The 16,773-nt window shown below is 56.5% G+C and overlaps 1 protein-coding gene across 3 annotated transcripts in view; it reads left to right on the forward strand.

Annotated features, from left to right (window-relative positions):
- CACNA1S (calcium voltage-gated channel subunit alpha1 S) overlaps window positions 1-16,773 on the forward strand; it is a 45,304-nt gene that overhangs the window by 22,023 nt on the left and 6,508 nt on the right. For all 3 annotated transcript variants that reach the window (XM_084276078.1, XM_084276079.1, XM_084276080.1), the window contains exons 20-36: window positions 433-539; window positions 928-1,015; window positions 1,288-1,395; window positions 2,183-2,235; window positions 2,515-2,661; window positions 2,921-3,122; window positions 4,397-4,555; window positions 4,909-5,019; window positions 5,500-5,583; window positions 8,588-8,644; window positions 10,570-10,698; window positions 11,283-11,348; window positions 11,839-11,930; window positions 12,423-12,582; window positions 13,035-13,162; window positions 14,228-14,324; window positions 15,668-15,770. In XM_084276078.1, the coding sequence (XP_084132204.1) occupies window positions 433-539; window positions 928-1,015; window positions 1,288-1,395; window positions 2,183-2,235; window positions 2,515-2,661; window positions 2,921-3,122; window positions 4,397-4,555; window positions 4,909-5,019; window positions 5,500-5,583; window positions 8,588-8,644; window positions 10,570-10,698; window positions 11,283-11,348; window positions 11,839-11,930; window positions 12,423-12,582; window positions 13,035-13,162; window positions 14,228-14,324; window positions 15,668-15,770 (1,891 nt within the window). The remainder of the gene's footprint in view (window positions 1-432; window positions 540-927; window positions 1,016-1,287; window positions 1,396-2,182; window positions 2,236-2,514; window positions 2,662-2,920; window positions 3,123-4,396; window positions 4,556-4,908; window positions 5,020-5,499; window positions 5,584-8,587; window positions 8,645-10,569; window positions 10,699-11,282; window positions 11,349-11,838; window positions 11,931-12,422; window positions 12,583-13,034; window positions 13,163-14,227; window positions 14,325-15,667; window positions 15,771-16,773) is intronic.

The raw sequence follows: 16,773 nt of genomic DNA on the forward strand, positions 1-16,773 counted from the left end.
TCCAGTGAGATCAAACAGCCAACTCAGCTGTGCCCCAAGGACACCATGGCACCAAGGCCACGCCACCAACAGTTTAGTTCTGACATCCCCTTAAAAAACCTTGGGAAAAGAGAAAGCAGTGGAAATCTGTGGAGTAAAACAGTGACTCAAGCAACTCCTGCACGTTGCTCCCACTCCCAAGTCTCTTTAGTTTTCTCCCCTTTGATTTGCTGAATGACTGGGAAGTTATTTGACTCCAGCCAGAAGGGTGCAGAGGATTTCAAGCTGAAGTCATCTTCCTACCTGGCTGCAGAGGTGGAGCTCTGAGCTGGATAGAGTGCTCAGGCCATGGAGCTGTGAAAAGCACCTTGTTCCTTGTCCACACCATGGCTATGGAGGGACCATGCCCCTGAGCCCTGCCTGGCCTCTCTCCTAACTCCTTCTGCTCTCCAGATGACAGCCTATGGTGCCTTCCTGCACAAAGGCTCCTTCTGCAGGAACTCTTTCAATATCCTTGACTTGCTGGTGGTTGCTGTCTCCCTCATCTCCATGGGAATCGAGTAAGCACCTCTGTGGGGTGGGCACTGGTCTGTTTAGCCTCACAGGGCACCTGGGGGGGCTGCTGCTCTCTGTGCTGGATGGCAAAGGAGCAACCAGTCCAAGGGATGGGCATGTGTTAGTGTCCATCAAGTCATACTCAGGGCATGGACAACTGGGAGGCAGGGGGACAAACTCCTTGAGTGTCAAAGGTGAAGATGTGGGTAGGAAATCCATTTGGAGCTGGTTCCTTCAGCTGCCAGTGTCCCTTGGGTGGACAGCTTAGTGACATCTGCATGTGTCTGCCATGCCTTGCACTCCCCCACTCCCATCCCCAGCTGCTTGGGGAGCCTGTGCCAGGCCAACCTGGGCAGGGAAATTGCTTCATCTCAGCTCTGCCTTCCTCCTCAGGTCCAGTGCCATCTCAGTGGTGAAGATCCTCAGGGTGCTGAGGGTGCTGAGGCCGCTGCGAGCCATTAACAGGGCAAAGGGGCTGAAGGTAAGATGGAGGTTGGGGGTCTTTGGGCTATGGGGTCTTTGGGCTATGGGGTCTTCTTAAGAGGCTCTGTAGCAGGCATCATGTCCTGTGGGGTTTGTGGGGCCAGAACCCAATTCCCACTCCTTGTCTCTGGACGGGGTCTAACCCATCCAGCTGCTCTTGGCAGGCTCCCACTCTTCCTGGGGCCCATCCCTGCATTAAGAGGGTGTGGGATGTACAGCAGGGTCTTTCCCCAGCCATGCTCACATGTCCATTGTCCTCCACCTCCACAGCATGTGGTCCAGTGTGTGTTTGTGGCCATCAAGACGATTGGTAACATTGTGGTCGTCACCACATTGCTGCAGTTCATGTTTGCCTGCATTGGGGTCCAGCTCTTCAAGGTGAGACCTGTCTCAGGTGGACAGGAGAGACATTCTGCTCAGGCACATCCTGGATAGGTTCTTTTAGACACATAGCCCTTGGGGGGGGGGGTGGTGTCTCCCAGTGTTGAGGGCAGCACAAGCTGTGCGCTGTGGGAAGACCTGCCTGCAGTGTGAGGAGGGCAGGAAATATCCAGGATATCAAGGATACAGTCAAGTCCAATCCTCAACCCACTCAGTGCCTTAGTTTCCCCACTCTAAGGTGGCAGGTGCTTCTTTCAGTGCACTTTGGATATCAAGTGTTGCCTTTTCCTCAGCATCACTCTTGCTCTCTGAGCTTTGTCTGCTCCAAAGCTGATCTGGCTCTGGTTGAGCTTGGTTTTGTTCTCGTAACTGAGCTTAAATTCCCAGCCTCCCCTGCACACTGAGCAGGCCTGTCAGCATACCTTCACTTTTTGTTAATTCTATGGTTACTTCTTCCCTGTTTCCCCAGCAGTTGGCACCCAGGCAGGATGAGCTAGGTAGGCCTCAGCTCAAGAGCCTGGAAGATTTGTTCCCATCACTACGTAGTATTTACTGGTCTCAGTATTTACTGGTCTCAGTATTTACTGGTTCTCCTGAAACACCCTGTGAGCTGGGTTTGGTTGGCATTGAGAGTGGGGAAACCAGGGGTGGTGTGAGGCAGGGGCCAGAGCCAGCAGGGATGCAGCATGGGGACTGACTGTGGGCTGTGAAGAAGTCACAGCATCCCAGGGGCTTCTGGAGCCACAGCAAAGTCATGGCCTCTTGTGATCTCTGTGACGTGCAGGGCAAGTTCTACAGATGCACAGATCCATCCAAGATAACAGAGAAGGAGTGCAGGTAAGAGCTCTCTGCAGCTCAGCTCCAGCCCTGGCCAGGAACTGGATGTGGGTGGGATGTGGTGGGGGCCACACGTGTTTCTGCATGGGGATGCTGCATCCCAAAAGAGGGTCTGGGGTCATGTGCTGTTTTCCCTCACCCTGGGGTAAATCAGTCCCAAGCACAGGGCTGTCTTCCCCTCCCAGGGACCAAAGAGCCCTGGGCCAGCACTGCAGCAGGGAGAGGGGGTGGTGCTGGAGGAGGCCCTACCTGGTGAGTGCTGTGTTCCTCCTGCTGCAGGGGTGAGTTCATCAACTACGTGGACGGGGACCCCACGCAGATCGAGCTGCAGAAGCGTCTCTGGGTGCACAGCAGCTTCCACTTTGACAACGTCTTCTCAGCCATGATGTCACTCTTCACTGTCTCCACCTTTGAGGGCTGGCCAGAGTGAGTCTGGGGGCTGCTGAGGGCTGGCTCTGTGCTGGGGGCAGGTCACTGCTGCAGGTTAAAGAGGAGCTGCCCATGCTGAGGAGCTGGGATAGCCATCCTGGCAATGGCTTTGGAACTGACATGCTCAGCCCAGCAGCCCTGTCCCAATGCTGTTGGATTTGGGATGTTCCCAGAGCTCTCCCTAACCTTCAAGAGCTGAGGTGATGGTCTTTCCCACCTAATTAGGATTTCTGTTGCCTCACTTTCCCTCCTGTAGGTTGCTATACATGGCCATTGACACCAATGCTGAGGATGCAGGTCCCATCTACAACTACCGGGTGGAGATTGCCATGTTCTTCATCATCTACATCATCCTCATTGCCTTCTTCATGATGAACATCTTTGTGGGCTTTGTCATTGTGACCTTTCAGGAGCAGGGGGAGAGCGAGTACAAGAACTGTGAGCTGGACAAGAACCAGGTAATAGAGCTGCTGGGAGAAGGCAAGGTGGACCAGCCCTGGGGCTGGCACTGCTGGGGCTGGCTGGTTTGGATCAGCCTGTAGTGATGGCACAACCAGGGAGTGGGTCTCCTGGTGCAGGTGGGCTATGAACTGGAGCAGAAGGTTGTGACCAGTTCTGAGCTACCCAGTACAAAAGCAATGTGGACGTCCTGGAGTGAGTCCAGCAAAAGGCCACTGATATGATTGAGGGTCTGGAGCATCTGTAACGTAAGGAGAGGCTGAGAGCTGAGCCTGTTTGGTGTTGAGGAGAGAAGGCTCATAGGGATCTTACCTATGTGCATCAGTGCCTAATGGAATGATCTAAGGAAGATGGAACCAGGGTCTTTCCAGTGACAGGACAAAAGGCAATGGGTACCAACTGGAGAAAGCAAGAAATTTCATTTAAACATTAAAAAAAACCCTTTTTTTATGGTGAGGGTGGTCAGACATGGGAACAGGCTGCCCAGAGAGGTTGTGGAGTCTCCATATTTGGAGGTATTCAAAACCCAACTGGTTGCAGTCCTGGGCAACATGCTATAGGTAGCCCTACTTAGGGCAGGGAACAGACTAGACCATCTCCAGAGGCACCTTCTACTGTCAGCCCTTTGGTGATGCTGTGATTCTGGCTGGGGACATCAAGGCTGAAAGCAGAAGTGAGACCAGCATTGGCAGAGGATGTGGCACACACTGGGGAGGACAGCTAGACAGGGATGCTCCCTGGCCCAAAGGAAGGACCTGCTCCTTCATGTGCTGAGCAAGCCTGCAGATGCAGCACAGGCATCTTGAGCTGAGGGTGTCAGGGGTGATGGGAGTTGCACATGAACCCAGTAGAGATAACCCTAAACCTGCTGGGGAGGGAAGGTGTGGAGAGAAAACTCAGTGTCCCCTCCACCCCTGGTTCATATGACATCTTCAGGCTGCTCTTGACCAGCCTTGAGAGACCCTGGGAAAATGCCATGACAACCAGGCAGGCTGGGTTACTGGAGGGGTTGGCACAAGGGCAGCATGGAGATCTTTGGAGGCAAGCAGTGGCTTTGGAAACCTGCTGCCTTGTGGGTGATCTGGGGGTGTTTCAACTCTCTGCAGAGAGTCGAGACATCACTGTCCCCTGGTCCATGTTACCAGGCTGAGAGAGAAGGAGCTCTTACTTGTGGGATGTGCAGGGTTGCTGGTGGTGGTGGTGACTCTTCTCCTGTGCCCCTGGCACTGCCCTGGGCTCTGCTGTGGGGTGACACCTGCCTTGCCCTCCCCAGCGCCAGTGTGTGCAGTATGCACTGAAGGCTCGGCCCCTGCGGCGCTACATCCCCAAGAACCCCTACCAGTACCAGATATGGTACGTGGTCACCTCCTCCTACTTTGAGTACCTCATGTTCTTCCTCATCCTGCTGAACACCATCTGCCTGGGCATGCAGGTAAGGGGCAAGGTGCCCACCATGTGGCAGTAGATGGGTCAGCTCAGCCCTGCCCACCTCCAGGAGAGCTTCTGGGGAGGGGGGTCTTCCCTAAACAGCAAAGTTCATGGTGTGTCCTCAGCATCAGGGGGCAAAGTGGGACTGGTTGGACGTGGGGAGCCAGGAGAAGGTGCTGCAGGGGTGGGGGGAACATCCTTTTTGCTGACCACTGCTGAGCCATAGGTTTGGGTGGGGGGGTGCAGCCTGCATCTGGCACACACCTCTCAGCTCACACTGGAGGCTGGACCTGTCAGGAGCCAATGTGGCTCCTCCTGTTAACATGGCTCCTTCTCCCTCCTCCTCCTCCTCCTCAGCATTACAACCAGTCTGAGGAAATGAACCACATCTCAGACATCCTCAACGTGGCCTTCACCGTCCTCTTCACCTTGGAGATGATCCTAAAGCTTATGGCCTTTAAAGCAAAGGTAAGAGGAGGGAGGGCATGGTCCAGGGAGCAGGAAATGGGCTCAGGCCAGGCCAGAGGGGTCATCTCTCCAATACAAGCACCCCCAGGCCTACAGCTCCAGAGAACTGCTCCTTGTGACACCCCTGGGGCCCTGTGCAGGAACTGGGAGTTTCTGGAAGGATTAGTTTGCCAGGGCTGCCTTTGCTAGCCAAATCCAGCTCAGTGCAGTCAGTCACTGTTCCCATCTTCAGAGTCAGGTGTCACTGGTGGGGTCATAGCTCTCTAGCCACCTCAATTGACCCTCCTCATTTCACACCACTGCAAGACAGGGCCAAACACCTGACCAAAGCCTACAAGGCCTGACCATCATCCCTTCTTCTGGCTCCCCTTAAGGGGAGCCAGAGGTCACTGGTGATCCCTCCTCTGGGCTCCAGCATTTGTCCCCTCCTTGACTTAAACCTCAGATGTTCACTTCTCTTCTCTGGCTCTTCCCTGGCAGGGCTACTTTGGGGACCCCTGGAACGTCTTTGACTTCCTCATAGTGATTGGCAGCATCATTGATGTCATCCTCAGCGAGATTGATGTAAGTGTCAGGCTGCTTGGCACAAGGGTGGCCCCACAGAGCACCCACTGCTGGCTGGGGAGAGACAGGGATGTCCAGCTCTGCAGAGTGTTGGTGTCCTCTCCTTTCTGCTTGGTTCTGAGGAGGGACAAGCCAGGATCAGCCCATGGCTTGAGTGTGTGATCACAGTCTGTGGACCTTACAGCACTGTTTAAACATAGGGGACCATTCTTAGCTGGCTGACATGTTCCTCTGCTCCCTTCCCCTGCATCCATAGGCACTGGGATCCTATGGAAAACAGTCTACACCCCCAGGACTGGACCGTGAGCAGCATGACACATGCCAGCCCTTGCCCACTCACCCTGCCTTGTGTGCATGCCTGCACAGACAATCACCCATGTGTCCAGCTTCAGACCAGTGTGGGTGGGAAGCAAAAGGGTTCCCACAGCTCCCTGTACCCACAGGACACACTGTGCCCTGCCAGGGGAGCACCAGAGCCAGCAGATGTGAAGGCATTTGTTCTGCATGCATCCCTCCAAGCAGTGATCCATACAACACACAGCCAGAGGGGGGGTGTGTGCATGTGGATCAGCTACACAGTGTTTCAGAAGCTCCACACCATATAGACCACGTGGCTGGGGGGCTGCTGGCAGTGGTTATATGGTAGGTGCTCTGTGGTTAGATGGCAGTGTGCCACTGCCTCCCACAGCCCTGGGACATCCACAGCCCATGTCCCCCACTGAAAGTAGCCCCTTGCACTGGCAGGAAACCTGCTGCATTCAGCAGGTCTGATGGTAACTCCAGAAGCAGCTGGAGGATCAGGGGAGGGGTTGTGGATTAACCCTCTCTGGTGACTTTGCATGGCATCTCTTGGGAGCAGGACTTGCCAGCTTCAGGGCACTGCAGGGCTCTGCCTGGAAGAGCTGCTGCCACTGCCACCCCTGTGCAGGGACCTTCAGCTGTTTCCTGTGCTGGGGAGAAGAGGGTGTACAGGGGCTCTTGGTCACAGACACCTTTTTCTCTGGAGGATGCTTCAGGCCTCACAGAGCTGGAATGAGTAAAACCACCCACCTTCCTCCCCTGGGACAGCAACGTGCTCCTCTGTGCAGAGTCCTGCATGCCCATACTGCTCTTCTCTAGCCTCTGCTCAGCCTCTCAGGCTGCTCAGCCTCACCAAGCTCCCAGATTTCATGCCAGTGCTAGCAGCTTTCAGCTGTCACCAGGTCTTCCAGGACCCATCCTTTGCTACCCAGGTCTCTGCACAGGTGACCTTGTTTCCCACAGGGTACCATTTCCCAGTGCACTACCTCCTTCCCCACCTTGTCACTGGGAAATGGAGTTCAAAGGGTGCTCAAGGCCCTGCAGTAGGTGGGGATTTTCTGGTAAGTGTCCTCCCTGCTGAGAGGTGGGTCCTCTGGTCCACAGGAGCTATTCTGTAAGCACTGTACCCATCATACATGCCTTGCTGGCTTGGCAGACCATTGGGGGGGCTACAGTGCTTTCAGGAGAGTGGCCTTCCCAAAACAAGCCTGCACCACTGGTGGAGGGGTGTTGGGTGACACCTCAGAGCTGCTGAGCCATTCCTGGTGGCACCCAGACACACGACTCTGGTTTGCAAAGTCTGTCCTCTGTCTGTGTCTCTGCTCCTCCCTCATGTCTGTGTGTCTGTCAGGGTGAGCCCATGGGGGTCTCTTCTCCTCCCTCATGTCTCTGTGTGTCTGCCAGGGTGAGCCCATGGGGGTCTCTTCTCCTCCCTCATGTCTCTGTGTGTCTGCCAGGGTGAGCCCAAGGGGGTCTCTTCTCCTCCCTCATGTCTGTGTGTCTGCCAGGGTGAGCCCAAGGGGGTCTCTTCTCCTCCCTCATGTCTCTGTGTGTCTGTCAGGGTGAGCCCATGGGGGTCTCTTCTCCTCCCTCATGTCTGTGTGTCTGTCAGGGTGAGCCCATGGGGAAAGTGATGCTCTCAGGGGCCCCTCTGCAAAGCCACCACAGACAGGTCTTCATGGCTGTTCAGTCACTGAGTTCCTGCAGATCCCAGGGAGTATTGAGGGGTCTGGGGCAAGAAGGAAGTAGGGATGGGGGGTCCCTCTGGCAGTGCTACCCCAAGCTCTGAAGCACAGGGGGCTGTCAGTGCCCATGCTGCTGTGTCACTCCTGCTATGGCCAGCCCTGGAAGCTCAGCCCCCTCACAAGAGCTGACCCCAGCCCACCCAAAGCTCCCTGCAGCCACTGGCAGGACCTGGTCTGTGCAGGGCTTGGGCCACATCACCAAGAGTCAGGTGTTGGTGCCTGTGCTGGGAAGGGTCCCCCTGCCCCAGATGATCCTGGGCTCCTTGAGGAGAGGAGCGTGTGCCTCTGGGCAGCTTTGAGGAGCCTCACCAGGTTGTGTATGTGTGTGAGCTGTGTGTGCAGACCAGGGCAGTGAGAGAACAGTGCCAGGGCAGTGAGAGAACAGTGCCAGGCAGGGGTTTGCCCTCTCCCATGGGGCTACAAGTGTCAGTGAGTGAGTGTCAGTGCCTGCTCCCAGCAAACCTGCACCAGTTTCACCTGGGTGCTGAGACCAGCTTGTCACAGAGGAGCCATGGGTTGGCTGGAGCTGGTCAGCTTGCCTCCAGATCCCACCTGCCACAACTCTGGGGCTGGCCTGGGGATGTCCATGAGAGGTAACAAAATCACACAGCCCTGAGCCCAGCTGTCATTGCTCACACAGCCCTGCCCCACACACAGCTGTCACAGCAGGTGAGATGCAGATGTGGGTAAGTCCCTCATGATCACTATGTTTCCCTGGCCATCCATCCACTGCCTCTGCCCCTTAAAGGTCCTGTCACCCTGTCTGTGAGCCTCTGCCCCTTATCACCCTGTGAGCCCAAGTGCTGATGTGTCACCCTGTCCTTCCCCCTTGTTCCTTCTCTTTTCCCCAATTTCCATCTTACCCTTCCTTCTGTGTCTTCTGCAACCACCCACCCTTCCTCCCCTCCCTCCCTCTCATTCCTGCCTCACTTCTGCTGACTCTCTTGTTCTCTTGACAGACTGTTCTTGCATCCAGTGGTGGATTGTACTGCCTTGGCGGCGGCTGTGATGGCATTGTAAATATCAGCTGCATGTGCCTGCCGTGCTCCCCTCTCCCCTCTGCTGCCCCTGGCCATAGTGTGCAGTATGGCCAGGGTTTGCATGTGTGCTGCATGTCACTAGGACACACCAGACCCAGCTGCTCACCCTGAGGGGCAGCTTTCCCCTTGCTGAGAGGGATTTGGGGTGAGACACCCCGCCATAGACCGGCTTTCCCATGCTGGGCTGTGCTCCAGCTCTCCTGGGTTCATCTGCTGGCCCAGCCCTGCTCTCCACCATCCCACCAGTGGGATATCTGACCTGAGGGGAGCAGCTACAAAGCTGGCTCTGGAGAGCAAGACAGCTGTCCTTGGTTCCTCTACCCATCACCCTGTCCAAGACCTGTGTGACTGCAGCCTCTGACCCTGTTAGCTGGAGAAATTGTGAGAGGGGTCCCATGTCTGCCAGCCTGATGTGTTGGCAGGGCAGAGTGAGCACAGCCCTGCACTGGTGACTGAGACCCTCCCCCCCCAATAGGGGTGCAGCAGTGTGGGGGAGCCCTGGGTTGGCCCATAGGAACTCCTATAGGAGCTCTGAAAATGTGGAGGGGCTGGCTGGAGGGTCCCACGTGCTGGAACCTCTTCCCAGGGATCCCAGGACCCTGGTGCTGGGAATTGCAGAGGGCAAAGTGGCCTTCACTGGGGACTGCCCAGGTCCTGGCAGTGGGGACAAGGTGCACTGGAGCTGAGGAGATGTTCTTCACCATTGGGCTTGCTGGGCAGGTGCTGAGCACTGGGAGAGTGAAAAGCAAACTGAAGAGGGGTGGGGAGAGGAGCTGGTGTTTTCCAGTGCAGCCTTGGGAACTCAGAAATGCCATCCTAGGGGAGCTGGAGCTGAAGGGAGGGGTGTTTACAGATGGGTTGTTGCCCTGAAATAGCTGGGAGTGAGTGGGCTGGGGGGGGGGTGAGAATGAAGGGGATCTAGGGGCAGCAGCCAAAGCTCTGGGAGGCTGAGAGGGCAGTGGGAAAGGCATCCCAAGCAGTGATGGAGTCGGGATAAACAGTCCCTGTGGAGGCCAGGAGGGTTTGCTCCTGGTTTCTGGTGGCAGAGGCTGGGGCTGCAGCTGTGTTGTGCTGGAACAACCAAGGGAGCAGGTGATGGAGCCCACAGCATCTCCAGCTGCTGATGTCTCAGGTGCTGCCAGACAAAACTTGGCCCTTTGAGCCCAGGAACTGTGCCTGCTGGCTCCCCTCCTGTCTGCCTATTCTACCCTGAACCCAGGAGCCCACAGCCCTGGACATGGCTTTTTTTCCACTCCAAAGGTGGTCTGCAGCCACCCCAAGAGAGTAGGTATCCCTGAGGTGATGGATGACACCAGGAAGCACACCTCACCCAGAGCTACCCTGCCTTCAGGTCCTCCTTTGGTTCAAGAAAGCCCTGCTGGGACATTCTCAAACCAGCCTTTCTGGGTTTGAACAGCCATCATTAACCCTCCACGTGCCTGGTGCCTGACCTACAGCTCACCTTACAAACTGGCCCTGAGGTGGGAGCATCCCATGTGCTGTGGTGTGTGTGCTGGACAAGAGCCTGGAGGGACTTGAGTCTGTCCTTTGGTGGCTCTGTCTGGCACGCAGTGAACAGCACAGTTCTCCCAGCCTGTGTGACAGCATGCCTTGTCCTTGCAGTGTCCCATCCCCCTAGCTAACAGGGTTGCTCTCATGCCCATCACCAGCCATCCCCAAGCAGAGGAATGAGACAATGGGGCCGGGGAGGGGGATGAACCCCCTGGGAAGGAAAATGCCACCACATCTCCTTTGCAGTCTGGTCCTCCCTGCAGGCAAGGGCTGTGTGCACCATGAGTGGTGCCTGGGGAGTGGAATCTCCTTTCCCTTCCTTCCCAGGACATGGACCTTGCCTGCCTGGAGGCACCAGCTGCCCTCCCAGCGCTGTGCTCTGCCCGCAGGACTCCGATGACAACTCCCGCGTCTCCATCACTTTCTTCCGCCTCTTCCGGGTGATGCGGCTGGTGAAGCTGCTGAGCAGGGGGGAAGGTGTCAGGACCCTCCTCTGGACCTTCATCAAGTCCTTCCAGGTATGTTAGGAAGGGTGGTCCCCTCCTAAACAAGCATGTGCCCTGAGCTGCCATCAAGGCATCAAGCTCTGATCCTCAGGCTAGCTGGGCAAGCAGTCTGTCTTCACTGAGCAGAGAAAGTGAGCTGCTGGCCCCAGACTGGGTGAGGGTCTTGTGCTGTGTAAGCAGAACGTTGCCTGTAGGTGGGAAGATTGGGAGGGGAGGTCTCCCTGATTCACACCACCATGTGTCAGGGCTGGTCTGAGCAAGCTGGCAGGGTCCATCAGCCCTGGTCCCAGCACAGCTGGGCTCTGCACCAAGTGGAGGTAGCTCAAGAGCAACCTGCAGCATCTCAGCACACCTCCCCAGGCAGCTCCCTCAGCCCTGGGTTGTGCTCAACCTGCCTCCCAGCTGTAGAGATCCAGTGCTGCCTTGGGGGTGGGCACAAGCCTCCCATGCATGAGAATGGCAGAGTGAGACCGGTGGGAGGGTGATCAGAGGGACAGGCAGAAGGTTAGCTGTCCCCTTTAGACCTGTCCTCCTGTCCCTGGGTGGTTGTCATGCTGGGCTGGTGTCTCACACAAGCCATGGTCCTCTTGTCCCAGGCTCTGCCCTATGTAGCCCTGCTGATCGTGATGCTCTTTTTCATCTACGCTGTGATCGGGATGCAGGTGAGAGGCACAGGGGGGGTTTGGTCTTGAACAGATGACCTTAGCCTGATAGGATCAGGGCCAGAAAGGAACAAGATCCTCTGCCAGGCCCTCCCTGGGACTTCCCACACGATGGGACTGTTCTACCCTGGGATGCAGGCAGCTTTCAGCCCCAGCAGCTTCTTCGCATCCCCAGGCTGCAGCCAGGGCAAGGCAAGGCATGCAGCACCTTGAGAGTCAAGCTAGATACACAGTCACCAGTGCCTGTGCCTGGTTCCTAAGACCTTGTCTCCATGGTCCAGGGGAAGAGCAGGGTTAACAGGGGCCTTTTCAGCCCAGGCAGGACTGTCAAAAGATCTCATGACCCCAACAGCACCCACACCCTGGGTTCAGTCTCTTTTAGGGGACAACTAAAGTGGAGTTACACAAGAGGAGCTCAGGGACAGGGGTACTTTGGAGGGTGGTTGGTGCCTGAGAAAGGCTGCTGGGGACCTGACAATGTGATTTTCAGATGTTTGGGAAGATTGCCATGGTGGATGGGACCCAGATCAACCGAAACAACAATTTCCAAACCTTTCCACAAGCTGTACTGCTGCTCTTCAGGTCAGTCTTATCTTGTTGGCAGTTCCAGAAGGGAGCTGGGCTCAGAGTTGGCATGGGAACCCACCAGCTTGGCATGAAGGACACCAGCATTTCTGCAGCTGATTTCTTTTTTGCCCTACAGACAAATCTTTTGCAGCAGTGGCAGCATTTCAGGAGAGGCTGTTGGTTGGTCTGGTGGGTCTGAGCTGCATGAAAGGGGCACTTTTGGGGTTTCTATTCTGAATGTTTCCTTCCCAGGCTGGATTTTAATTTGTGGATTCTGAGGAAACTCAAGGAGAAGCAAGAGCTTAGCCCAAGCTGAGCTTCCCCAATGCTTCACTTTGGAGCTTCCAATAGCAGACTCTGTGCAGCACCAGCACAAGCCCAGGGTCCTGCTGGCTCCTTTCCCAGTGGTTGCCTGTTCTCCCATGTGCTGGGCTGGCTACAGCCCTCCCTGCATTCCCAGCTCCTCTGCAGGATGGGCAGGGACCAGCAGGCATCTCCTCTCCCCAGGTGTGCGACTGGTGAGGCCTGGCAGGAGATCCTGCTGGACTGCAGCTATGGCAAGCTGTGTGACCCTGAGTCAGACTTTGCAGAGGGAGAGGAGTACACCTGTGGCACAGGCTTTGCTTACTTCTACTTCATCAGCTTCTACATGCTCTGCGCCTTCCTGGTACGCTGCATCCCCCAGGGCTCCCTTTGGCACACCCAGCCCAGCCCCTGGCACCCAGTTAGCCTTGTGGGCTGGGCCCACAGCACCCCCCTGCCTAGGGGCATCATCCCCCAGCCCTACTGTGAGCCTGACACCCCACTCCTGGGGTGCCCAGGATGCTCTGTGAGTTCCTTCCCACAGCCCCCACGTGCTGCCAGCCACATATGTCCATGTTGACCCTTCCAAGGATGGAGGGGAAGAGATGCCCTGTGCCTGCTGCAGTCTCACCCATCTCTACCAAGGGTGACCCACAGCAACCTGGCTCCAGGGGAACCCAAGCTGCTCCTCCTCCCTTCCCAGGGCCCATGGGCAGTGCTGCCCTGCTCCTTGTTGCTGTCCCTCTGCCCAGGGACCTGCTGAGTACTTGGCCCTGCCCCAACTTGTGTCCTTCACCCCCACTCCTCTGTTGACAGATCATTAACCTCTTTGTTGCTGTCATCATGGACAATTTTGACTACCTGACCAGGGACTGGTCCATCCTGGGGCCCCATCACCTGGACGAGTTCAAACGGATCTGGGCTGAGTACGATCCTGAGGCCAAGTGAGTGGCAGGGGGTGAGTGGCACAGAGGGGATGGGCCAAGGGGAGTTTGGGGTGAGCTGCCCTGAGACATGGGAGCTGGAGGACTGCGTTAGATTCCAGCCTCTCAGAGGTGGATGTGAACCTGGCAGCGCATTCCAGGGTTGATACAAGCCAGCAGGATGCTTGAGGACATGAGACTTCCAGGCTCCTCATAGAATCATAGAATCATAGACTGGTCTGGGTTGGGAGGGACCCCAAGGGTCACAGAGCTCCAACCCCCTGCCACAGGCAGGGACACCAACCTCCAGCTACACAAGGTTGCCCAGGGCCCCAGCCAACCTGGCCTTGAACACCCCCAGGGATGGGGCACCCACCCCCTCTCTGGGCAGCCTGTTCCAGCCCCTCACCACTCTCTCTGCAAAGAACTTCCCCCTAATATCTAATCTAAACCTTCCCTCCTTTAGCTTTAGTCCATTCCCCCTTGTCCTCCCATTATCTGCTCTTTTAAAAAGTCGAATCCCCTCCTGCTTATAAGCTCCCTTCAGGGACTGGGAGGCTGCAATGAGGTCCCCCCACAGCCTTCTCTTCTCCAGGCTGAACCAGCCCAGCTCCCTCAGCCTCTCTTTGTAGGGCAGGTGCTCCAGCCCTCTGAGCATCCTTGTGGCTCCTCTGACCCCTGTCCAACAGTTCCACATCCTTCTTGTATTGGGGGCCCCAGCTCTGGACACAGGACTCCAGCTGGGGCCTCACAGGGCAGAGCAGAGAGGGACAATCCCCTCCCTGTCCCTGCTGCCACCCCTCTGCTGATGGAGCCCAGGATACCATTGGCCCTACGAGCTGCAAGACCACACTGCTGGCTCATGTCAAGCTTCTCATCCACCACAATCCCCAAGTCCTTCTCAGCAGGGCTACTGTCATCATCCACCCTGGTGATGCCTTTATCTGCTGGCCACTGCAGGGGGGAAACTGCTGCTCTCCCCAGTAGGAGCACAGGGAAATGTAGGGATTTTCCCACTGGGCAAGGACTGAACCAGTGTCCCCATGTCTGCCACTACACTGCTGATGCAGTTTGTTGCCTCTGCAGGGGCAGAATCAAACACTTGGATGTAGTGACTCTGCTGAGACGTATCCAGCCTCCCCTGGGCTTTGGGAAGTTCTGCCCACATCGTGTCGCTTGTAAGGTAAGAGCCAAGACCCAGGGGCTGCCAGGGGGGTGTAGGCACAGGGGCACCTTCCCCAGGCTGTCTCTGTGTCCTCTCCCCAAGGATGATGAGGGTGACAATCCAGCCAGCTTCCCAGTGGCAGGGTTCACATGCCTGCTCTGCCTTCTCACACTGAACAGAGGGGAGCGTGCTGGGGAGGAGGAGAGTCCTTAGCCTCCATGGAGCTGGTGTGTTCCAGGCTCCTGAAGATAAGGACTTGCCTTTATTCCCCCCACACCAAGGGAGATGACACCAGCAGGCTTATCCCTGCCTGACCTGGAGCCTTCAGTGCAGAGGGACTCCCAAGCCACACTGCAGTGCCCCACATCTGCATCTGGTGCAGGAGAGCAGTGCTGGGCCTGAGTAACCAGCCTCACCAACTGGGCTGTGGAATTTTCTTTCCAAGGCAGCTGAAAACACTGGCTCTGTGGGCATCCATATGCTTTTCCTGGCTTAGCTCATTCTGCACCAATATGGGGCCTGTGTGAGGCTTATGTGTAAACCACATGGGCAGAGGCTCAGGCCCTGCTGCAAACCCTCAGCTGGGCTTGTTCTTGGGCAAACTCATTAAGAGGTTTGATCTTCAGGTGCCTGGTGGCAGCCTGAGGTACTTTGTGGAGGGTGCAGTGCAATGCAGAATGACTCCCATCTCTCTGTTGGAGAAAAGGAGGCTCATTGGAGGCAGCATCACTCTCTACAACTACCTGAAAGGAGGTTGTGGTGTGGTGGTTGTCTGTCTTTTTCCAAGTAACAAGTGACAGGACAAGAGGAAACAGCCTCAGGTTGTGCCAGGGGAGGTTTAGATTGGATGTTAGGAAAAAATTCCTTCAGCTAAAGGACTGCCAAGCCCTGGGACAGGCTGCCCAGGGAAGTGGGTGGGTCACCATCCCTGGAGGGATTTCACATAGCTGTAGAGCTGGCACTTAGGAACATGGTTTATTGGTGGGCTTGGAGGTGTTGACTTAACCATTGGCCTTGATAATCTTAAAGGTCTTTTCCAACCTAAAGGATTCTGTGATTTTCTCCCCTGGGACTCATGCCCCATAGGCTGGGTGAGTTCCACACACCCAACCCACCTCTCCCTGCAGCTTGGTCTGGTTTCCCTGGCAGATTAGGATGGGTGATGTTGCCACCCCTGACCCACGTGGTGCAGAAAGTGGGTAGAGCTGGGAAAGCTCCTTGGCCACCAGCTCAGTGCCCCAAACAGAGCCTCTCCCCAGGCAGTGTGGCTGCTGGGTGGCCAGGCCAGGCTGTGTGTCTGCAGGAAGCTGTCAGCCTGCTCTGCTGCCTGGGGGGGTCACAGGTTTTGGGTTGCTCTGCAGCGTCTGGTGTGCATGAACATGCCCCTGAACAGCGATGGCACCGTCACCTTCAATGCCACCCTCTTTGCCCTGGTGAGGACAGCCCTGAAGATCAAGACAGAGGGTAAGTGATGCTCCTGCCTGACTCTGCAGCCTGATGGGGACACCCTCTCCTTGTGCTGCAGGATGCTGGTCACACACCACTCTCCCATTGCACCCAAGGACCTCAGGGCACTTGCCTGTGGGGCCAGACCCCATGGTGCAACCCTCAGTTCCATGCTATTAATTATCTGAGTGCATCAGAGACCATGGGCACATGCATGGGGCTGCTCAGGCTGTGATCCTGTTTAATATCTTCATTGACAACCTTGATGAGGGAACAGCACCCACCCTCAGCAAGTACCCAGTGATCCAGAGCTGGGAGGGGTGTCTGACACACAGGACACTGCGCTGCCATCCAGAGAGACCTGGACAGGCTGGAGAGCTGGGCAGGGAGAGACCAGATGGGGTTCAACTAAAGCAAGTGGAGAGTCTGGCACCTGGGAAGGAATAACTGCTGGGATCAGGACAGGCTGGGGGTGACCTGCTGGAGAGGAGCTCTGTGGAGAAGGACCTGGGGGTCCTGGTGGGTGACAGGGTGGCCATGAGCCAGCAGTGTGCCCTGGGGGCTGAGAGAGACAATGGGATCCTGGGGGCATCAGGAGGAGTGTGGGCAGCAGGTCACAGGAGGGGATCCTCCCCCTCTGCTCTGCCCTGCTCAGGCCCCACCTGCAGTGTTGTGTCCAGTTCTGGGCTCCCTGGGATCAAACAGACAGGGATCTCCTGGAGAGAGTCCAGAGGAGGGACAGAGATGCTGAAGGGCCTGGAGCATCTCCCCTGTGAGGAAAGGCTGAGGGAGCTGGGGCTGTTCAGCCTGGAGAGAAGAAGACTAAGGGGGGACCTGATTAATGGTTATAAATATCTTCAGTATGGGATGCAGGGGAAATGGGCAGCCCCTTTTCAGTGTCTGTGGGGACAGGACAAGGGGCAATGGGTGCAAGTTGGAGCACAGGGAGTTCCACACCAAGATGGGGAAGAACTTTTCCCCAGTGAGGGTGAGGGAGCCCTGGGACAGGCTGCCCAGGGGG

The sequence above is a fragment of the Gallinula chloropus genome, assembly GCF_964237585.1.
Source record: "Gallinula chloropus genome assembly, chromosome: 27".
Lineage (NCBI taxonomy): Eukaryota > Metazoa > Chordata > Aves > Gruiformes > Rallidae > Gallinula > Gallinula chloropus.